Source organism: Euphorbia lathyris, chromosome 8 (genome assembly GCF_963576675.1).
Source record: "Euphorbia lathyris chromosome 8, ddEupLath1.1, whole genome shotgun sequence".
Classification (NCBI taxonomy): domain Eukaryota; kingdom Viridiplantae; phylum Streptophyta; class Magnoliopsida; order Malpighiales; family Euphorbiaceae; genus Euphorbia; species Euphorbia lathyris.
Window position 1 is genome coordinate 34,489,700 of NC_088917.1, and position 9,435 is coordinate 34,499,134.

General features: G+C 32.7%; 1 protein-coding gene across 1 annotated transcript; it reads left to right on the forward strand.

The window, feature by feature from the left end:
* Positions 1-5,440: 5,440 nt before the first annotated feature.
* On the forward strand, positions 5,441-8,446 carry LOC136203021 (uncharacterized). Its single transcript, XM_065994053.1, has 5 exons — positions 5,441-5,777; positions 5,868-6,284; positions 7,851-7,946; positions 8,020-8,087; positions 8,173-8,446. Exons 1-5 carry the CDS (start codon positions 5,568-5,570, stop codon positions 8,276-8,278), a joined length of 897 nt encoding a protein of 298 aa, XP_065850125.1. The 5' UTR covers positions 5,441-5,567; the 3' UTR covers positions 8,279-8,446.
* Positions 8,447-9,435: the final 989 nt, after the last annotated feature.

Sequence of the window (9,435 nt, forward strand, 5' to 3'; positions counted from 1 at the left end):
TATGAGAGGCAAGCTTGTTGTGAGGGATGTGAACTTATTGTTGGGGGAGAACATTTCCTATTATGGGACCATGAGGGTTGATCTTGTTGTGGGCTTTGGTGATTGTTTGTTGAAGGGGAATGGCTTCCCGTGGAATATAGAGAAGATGGAAGGAAGTCAAGACTTGGTAGATTCAGAATTCACTAGTGTGTGCCTTATTAACTTGTATGTGTGTGAGTATATGTTGTGCTTATTGAGGAAGCATCAACCTTATGTGGAGTCAATGAGAAGCAAGCTTGTGATGAAGAGAGTGGAGTTTATGAAGTCTTTAATGAATGGGAATAGCCGCCCGAGAGATGTTGAGAAGATTGACGGAATTCAAGGCTTCGAGAATAATAGCCAAGTTAGTAAAGTGGCAAGTCTTGAAGTTCCGGGATTGTTAACCCAAGGTGAGGGAAGACCTACTATATGTGTGCTTGGGTTCACTATGATGTGGGTTGACAAGTATCGCCGGGATATTCCGTTTGATGTGGGCCATGGGCAAGGAGAGATTGAGCATCGTAGCCGGGTTAGTGGAATGAGTGATAGCAAAGTCCGTGCATATTCAAGTCAAAATCATGTTTGGGTTGTGAAGAGTACTCAATGGATCGCTCCAATTTGGGTTGATATATGGCGTGAGGACATGTCACTTGAGGTTGGCTATGAGCGAGTGGAGGTTGAGTCTAGCATCCGGGTTGATGGCGTGAGGTACATAGAGGTCCGGGCATATTCGACTCAAGATCATGTTGGGGTTTTGAAGAATATTTGTGAGATTGATTCTAATTGGGTTGATACGTGTCGTCGGGGCATTCAATTCAAGGTAGGCCAAGAGCGGAAGAAGATTGTGTTGATTCCTCAAGTTCGTGATGGGGAGATCAAGAGGATCCAATGGTGGTCCGTTCGACGAGATGAGGGGCGTTGGAAGACCATCCAAGCACTTAATGGGAAGTGGTTTGACAAGCTTCGCCAAGACATACCATTCGATGTTGGAAGAGCATCAGATATTGGTGGAGATGGGGAGATGAGTACCAAGGAAGATGAAGTCCGGGGTGAGGCACTTGTGGAGATATGGGGAAAAGCTCGTGAGGAGAAGGTGAGTCCGACAATATGTGGAGTGGACTTCTTGAATTCATCTCGAACAACACTTTGGTTGGATTTGAGGGTTTGGGTTCATTCACAACGAATACGTCTCATCAATATGTGGCAAGCAACTTGGGGTCAAGTTCTTTTTAAGAGAGAGTGTATGATGCGGGGCATCTTTCCCTAGGATCGGGTCCGGACGAGGGAAGTCGGAGGAAGAACCAAGCGCGAGCAACAAGCGAGTAAAGAGGCCAAAGCAATACAACACAGCAGCTCAGACACGCTCCGCGTGTATTTGAGATTGATCCGGAGAAAGTCCAGAAGGTCACATACGCAGGGCTTGGATTGGGCACGCTCCGCGTGGAAGAAAACACTCCCTGCGTACTTGAGTGTCTGATCCGGAGAAGAGTTCAACAGCCAAAGTATGTCCCGCGTAGAATTGGGCACGTCCCGTATAGAATGAGTACTGATCCAGAGAAGAGCTCGTTAGCCAAACTACGTCCCGCGTAGATTTGGGCACGTCCCGCGTACTTTCACTTTTCAGGAACTTGTTCCTTACTCCAGCTCCTCCTTAATTATAATCCTGCCACCCCTTATTTACACCTTTGCCACTCCCTTAGTACAACCCTACCACTCTCTATTTACCATCCATGCCACCCCTTATTATTTAACCCATTTTACCCTTTATCTTTATCATTTTAATTAATTAGTGATTTACCCTTTATTGTAATTTGATTTAGGGTTTTGAGGTTGTATAAATACATCTCTTTCTTGTAATTGTTGCTTAACTTTTATCAATCAAATATAATTATTCTTCAAGAAGCTTTGTTAAGGTTCTACATTCAACAATGGGGATTTTATTATTCCTATGGATTTAGTCCATGAAATTGGATTCACTCCTTCTAGTTTAGTTAGAGAAGAACATCTTTGTTAGTTTATGATTAAAACTAACACGTCACGAATTCAGTGAAATCCACGCTGTATCACCACTTCTCATCATTTCTATCTGCTTCCGCTATTTTATATATATATATAGTATAGATATAGATTAGCAGCTAGCAGTGTTGAATCCACCATCTCAGATTTTAGTGGACTTGGTCCAACTTCAATCATTTCGGCTAGCAAATTGGGAGCATTCTTAACCGTTAAATGTTATTATAAATATAATTAAGTTACATTCAAATTAACTTTACCATAAAAAAATACGTTTATGACATGTTCTTATTAATTAATGCAATTTTATACATAATTCCATTCATCAACTTGCAAGCTTTTGACTTCTTATTATTACTATTATACTATATAGTACTCTCTCCGCTATAATTTATTAGCGAAAGAAAAAAAATATTTGGTTCAAGTTGTTTTATTTGTCATTGTTAGTTTAACCGGATTAATAAGTTTAACTTTAATTATTATTTTATTCATTTTTAATATATGAAAAGTGTTTGTGATGTGATTTAATGATTATTACGAAAATAAGGATTATTTAATAAAAAAATATAAATGATATTTTAATCTATTTGTTATAAATTTTAGGGTTAAGAGGTTATTCGTGGAATCTGATAATTTGGAGGCGATCAACAGGATATCTGATAACCAGGCTTTTTGTCTTAACAGCCAAAATCTTATCAAAGCTATTTTAAGGCTTCGCCCTTCCTTTGAGTTCTTAAATTTCAGCCATATCTACAGGGAACAGAATCGGGTTGCGGATCGCTTGGCGGCAGCTGGACATGAGGGGAAGTTAGGTGTTTCTACCCTTTCTGTTCCTCCCATTTTTCTTTCGTCTATTCTTCTAGAGGATAGGATTGGGGTCAGCCTGCCTAGACTGATCCCGGGTTAGTCTTCTTTGTTTGTTTGTTTTCCTTTCCTATTTCTACCAAAAATAAATAAATAAATTTTAGGGTTAAGGTGTAAAAATACCCCTAACGTTTTGGGTTAGGAGCAATTTTACCCCTAACGTCTAAAATGGTGCAATTTTTCCCCTAACGTTTATAGCCAATAGCAATTTTACCCCTAACGTTGGTAATTTGGGTCAATTTCAGACACTATTATAAAACACAGATATTTTTGTTCATTATTTTGTACCAATTGCATATCAATTCATTCTTAAAAAAAGATTTCATGTTTTTTATAATTTAATAATAGAATTGGAGATTAATATTTATAAATTCGGCGAATTTTTTGAATTTTTTTTGTCTAATTCGTACAAAAGACTATATTTCTTTATTTTTTTTGTTATTTTTTTTCATATCCCAACATATGTTTATGATTTGTTACTGATAAAATGACGCACATGTGAAGTGTAGATGATAAGATTCATGACCGAGAAGACAGTTTGATGAATTATTTCTAAACTTGACCCAATTTATGAACGTTAGGGGTAAAATTGCTCTTGGTAACAAACGTTAGGGGTAAAATTGCACTATTTTAGACGTTAGGGGTAAAATTGCTCCTGACCCAAAACGTTAGGGGTATTTTTGCACCTTAACCCTAAATTTTATATAAATAAATTATTTTCTTTTTTAGAGAAAATTAATGTGCATGATTTGATTAATATAGCAAATCATATGAACTGAATATAGTAGTTATTAAATGTATGAGGGCTATGTAGTGAAAAAAAAAATATTTTTATTTCAAATTTGATAAAATAAAATAATGAAGCATTAACTGTATGAGGTGTATATAGCTGATGGTTGTTTGACTTTTTTTTTCAATTTCTTTTTTTAAGTAAAACATGAATTGAACTAATAATTGGAGGATATTTCAAATTTTAAGATTAGTAAAATATTTAAATTAGTAGCTAATTAAGTATAATATCACAGTTATCTTATTAACTAAGGTTGTTGATTTAAAAATTAAAATGCTACTTATTTTTGAAACTAGGGGGTAGTTGATAGCTGATAGAAAAGAAAATGAGATGTTTGGTAAAATTTGATAGGAATAATCGCAATTAACAAGTAGTAGTAATAGAAATACGTAAACTTTTTTTTTTTTTGAAGAAAGTAATAGAAAAAGGTAATTTGATATATAATTACACATGTAAATATATTAATTTATGTTGCTTAACACTGTTTTTTTTTTTTTTTTGATAGAAATTGAGACGAGACAGACCTTGAGCGAAGAAAGCACTCATTGCTCAAGAACTGTCAAATCCGTCATATATTAATAAAAGAAAATGTGAGTGTTTGAACAAGAGAAGAAGAAGAAGAACAAATAAGAAGAAGGAGAGACAGATTCGACACATGTAAATATATTAATTTATGTTGCTTAACACTGTTATAATACTTCAACCTATTATTAAATATCTAAACTTATTAATTTTGAAATTCTAACATTCTTATTTACAGATTCGACATGCTTCAAATTAACATTGTATTATTGAGTCAAACTCCCATCTAAATACATCTCAATCATATCAACAAATAATTAAAGGTGTAGAAGTTCTAAAATTGACAAAGTAAAATTTGTGAATGGTCCAACTATAAATTTAGTGACCAACGAAAACAATAATAAGTTTCGGTGTGTAACATATATTAAGCCAATAAAAATATTATGGTTAATGTCATTTTCCTCGTTTTGTTTTCGGGTAAGCAAATTCAATTTTTACATGTATTAAGAGAAAATTTGAACATACTTATATATTATTATTTGACTTGTTATTTAATTATCATATCAATTTTTCTAAACTTAATTATGTCAATGTGTTATTAACAAAGTTACAAAAACCTGTGAAAATACCTATAATTAGGTCTGTCATATATGGCGACTTTAACATTTTATGGCTCTTAGGCGAAACAATAGATAAAGACTCCCTTAACAAATAAGAAAAAAAAAAAGTCTTAAAAGCCTAAATAAATTCCAATAAAAAAAATGTCCTTATAAGTTTAAAATGGTTTTTGATGGCAAAAATATATTTTTTATAGTTTGTCTGATTTCTCGGTTCGGGACTCGTCAGATACCCAATTAAAGCTATCTACGTACTTTGGAACCCGAACTCAACTTAAGCGATGCCCTTTTAACACTCAATGTATAAAACTATTTTGGTAAATTTATTAGCAATCAAGTAATGGTAAAATCAATTTATTTAAATTTTCAAATTTTTTTTTTTATTTTTTTTTTTTTGTTACTTTTAAAAATATTACTACAATTTATGCATTAACAATAAATTTTACACATATATTAAAAAAAAAAACGATTCCAAGAAATTGTTACCTTATTCTAATCTAAAATATTAAGTCATATGTTTGTACAAGTTGTCTTGTATGGTGTAGGAATGAAAAGGTTATATGCAAGTTGCAAAATTAATTTATTATCTATTTCCCATACTATATATTAACACATCACAGAAAGAATCAACACAACACTCTCTAACTGAAGTAACCGTTTTCTTTCTTTTCTTTCATTTTCTTCTTCTTATTCTCTCTGTCAAATCCCCAAATTCTCTTTTCTCCTATCCATTTCAACCTTCAATGGCGCTTTCTCTTATCAGTCCGATTTCCCTCTACGGTTACTATCTCCGTTACTGCTACACTTCCTCCGGCCTCTCTCAACAATCAATCCAAATCGACGATGAAACCACGCTCCATTTCTGGGGCCCTCAAGATCCTCATCCCCGTAAACCGTCTCTCGTCCTCATTCACGGCTTTGGCCCCGCCGCTCTCTGGCAATGGCGCAAACAGGTATATAATCTCACTTCTGTTTTTCTTCTTAATTTAATTCCATAATCGAGAGATCGATCGATCGATGGATCGCCGGATTCGAAATTGCAGGTCCAGTTCTTTGCTCGTAAATTCAACGTGTACGTGCCTAACCTAATATTTTTCGGCGAGTCAACGACAAAGTCTGATAAGAGATCAGAGATCTTCCAGGCAGAATCGGTTGCGAAGTTGCTTGAAAAGTTAGGGGTAGAGAAGTATTCAGTTGTCGGCACTAGTTACGGGGGGTTCGTATCGTATCATATTGCGAGGATGTGGCCGGAGAGGGTAGAGAAGGTGGTGATAGCGAGCTCCGGCGTAAACATGAGGAAGAGAGATAATGAAGAATTGATAGGGAAAGCTAAAGTGGAGGCAATTGGTGATCTTATGCTGCCACAGAAACCGTCTCAGTTGCGAGCTTTGATTAAATTGGCTGTCACTTTTCCTTTTCTACATTTAGTTCCTGACCTTTTCTTGAATGATTTCATCAACGTAAGTTCTTTCCTTTCCCTTTATCTACATATTTTCGTCCTTCTAACTTTTTTCATGACTGATTCGGATTTGGTGAATACTTATTCGAGGGATCAAATTAAAATCTCAAGCATTCAATACGAAATGAATGATTGAAATTATAAATCTCAACCATAAATTTTGTCTACTCAAGTTTGAGATTCACATAATATTTATGTCTTTATAGTAGTTTTCTATTAACATTCAAATATTAATTATTAAGTATAAAAATTAACAAAATACACTAAATTGATTTAAATATATATGCCAACAAAATGGTACAACTTACCCAAAATAGAATGGTCCTTGGACACGCAAATAATTAGGTGGGATCCATATGCAAAAGTTTTAACACATAAAAAAAAATCCCGATATATAAAATGTACGAAATGACCATTATATAAATTATTAGTATTTTAAAAATTAAAAAGACATTTATAATTCTATCAATGCTTTACATTTTTTATTATTTTAGACAAAGTTGGGATCAAATTCGAGTTAATGTAATTATAAAACATATTTGGATGGAGTCGTACTCTGTTAGGGCAATAATTTAATAATCCAAACAAACAAATATAATATGATTATTATACGAATAGCCACTCCTATTTTTATTTGATGGAAAACAAATTCAGCTATTGAGTTAGTTAGGAACATTGTAAATTAATAAAAGAAAAGATTTAGAGGATAAGAAGTTAATTAATGATGATATATGATCCACCTAACTAGCTTTATCTTTCACTTGAATATATTTTATTTTCTATGCTTTATCAATTAATCAACTCTACCCCACGAGAATTTCAATGAATAGTTTAGAGAGTAGCATCTTAAAAGACTTGTTTTATAGGCTTTTATATTAAATTTTGAGAAGTTTGTATAAATATTTAATTGAAATAGCTTTTTAATTCTTTTATATTATTGAAGAGTGTTCTCCTTTATTATTTTATTTTTTAATTTTATAGAGTCATTCTTTTCACTCATTATTAATAAATATAATAATAAATTAAACAATGAGTGAATATAAGGAAAAAGATGTGACATATATTTTAATATATAACAGTTGTTTATATTATTTTTAGAAAGGCAGACTTATAAGAGTTTTGTAGAGATGGAATGGGTGTAGAACAAATTTTGTAAATGAAAATGTTAAAGTGTAAAGTTTTGGAGCTAGAATTCATATTTGGGTTAGGTATTGACTTAATTAGCTAATTAATTGGGCAAGGAAACAAGTCTTGGTAGATAGCTGGGTGGCTCATTTATGATGTTGAAATGTCAATAATTGATGTTCTAGTATACAATTAATTGATACCTTTTACTTTATAATTGGGTGTTTTTTGCTTCTTAATTTGGAGTATAATAGTATACTATACATTAATTATTGGATTTAAAATATCAGTTGTTTTATTGATTAAAATAAAAAGTGGAGAAAGTAAATTATGGTGTAGTTAATGTACAAGTGGAGAGCATACAAAATAGCATGAATAATTGCAAAAAGAATCTGAGTGGAAAGGTGTTGAAAAGTGACAGAGAGGTTATGAGTTTATGCAGACATTATACAGGCAAAATAGGAGTAAGAAATTGGAACTTCTGAAAGGAGTAACAGTAGCACAGGATCAAACAGTTAATATTTCTCCACTGCAACAGGTAATATTTAAATATACTAGTACATTTGTTACATGTAAAGTCAATATTTAATCAATTGTTGAGGTGGGTGCAGGAGGTACTGCTAGTGTGGGGAGATCGCGACAAAATATTTCCAGTGGAAATGGCAAAGGAGCTCAAAGGGTAAGTTTTTTTTTTGGATATTTAGATATATGGATATAGGTAAGAGTTGAAGATGATATATATGGTGGTTAATTAATGGAAGCAGGTTGATTGGGAAGGATGTGAAGTTGGAAACAATAAAGGGAACATCTCATGTGCCTCAAATCGAGAAGTCATCCCAATTCAACAAAATTCTCAATGCTTTTCTTTAACTATTTCTCTCCTGTTTCTATGTATCTATATATAATAATCGGCTTTCTTCTCGATTCAATCTTATCTTCTAATATAATATAAAATCACTACTCGCAATATTCATGTGTGTTGTCATTTTATTTTAATGATATTCATGTTATCTTATAATATAAAATCAGTAGTTGCAATATTCATGGGTCTTGTCTTGTCTTAGTGTCATTTTAATAATTTAACGTCTCTTCATCATAGGCGAATCTAGGCTTTCTCTCCAACGGGGCAAACAATATAATTAAAATAATTTTTATCCAAAAACTAATAATTAATAAAAACCACATATCAAAGCTCAAGTTCAAGTAAAATAGTAGCAGAAATATAAAATCAAAATTAAAACAGAGAGGCAAAGATCGGAGATGAAGTGCCGGACCAACGATCAATGATCCGACTACAGAGGGATTGACTGCCGATTTTGATTTAATCTTAGTTAGGATTAAGGATTTCAATTTAGGCTTAAGAAGAAAGCGGAATTTTGGAAGAATAACTAAAAAGATTAAAGAAAGTAAGAGAGACCCATTGTTTGTTTTATGACCTATTTAGTTTTACATTTAAATATTTATTTTTTATTTTTTATTTTTGTTGTAAATAAAACGACGTAGTTCTAATTAAATAAAACGACATCGTTTTGCTTTAAAACATAATTAAAAAAATAAAAAATAAAATATTAAATTTAAAACCATTCTTCATCCTCAATTATAGAACCAATAACCCCTAACCCTTCATTGATGAAGGGGTCAAAGCTCTAAAACTTCAAAATTAATATCTGAATTTTAAAAAAAAATACAAATGTCAGTGGGGGCAACTGCACCCAGTGCCCCCATACTGGATTCGCCCCTTCTCCTCATCATCTTTTATATATACATTATTTTGTTCAAAATATTTCAATATATGTACATGTAATTCCAAGGACATAAGTGATGATTTAATAAAGTTATTTAAAGGCTTAATACATCGTTTTGCCATCTGAAGTTGTCCAAAAAGTTTGATTAGTCCCTAAACTTTTAAAGTGTTCCAATAGTTCTCTCAACTTGCATAAAACATTCAGTTAGCCCCCTGAACTTGCCTAAAATGTAATCAATTGATCACTCGGTCACAAAAAAGTAAGCTAAATGCGGAAGATGTA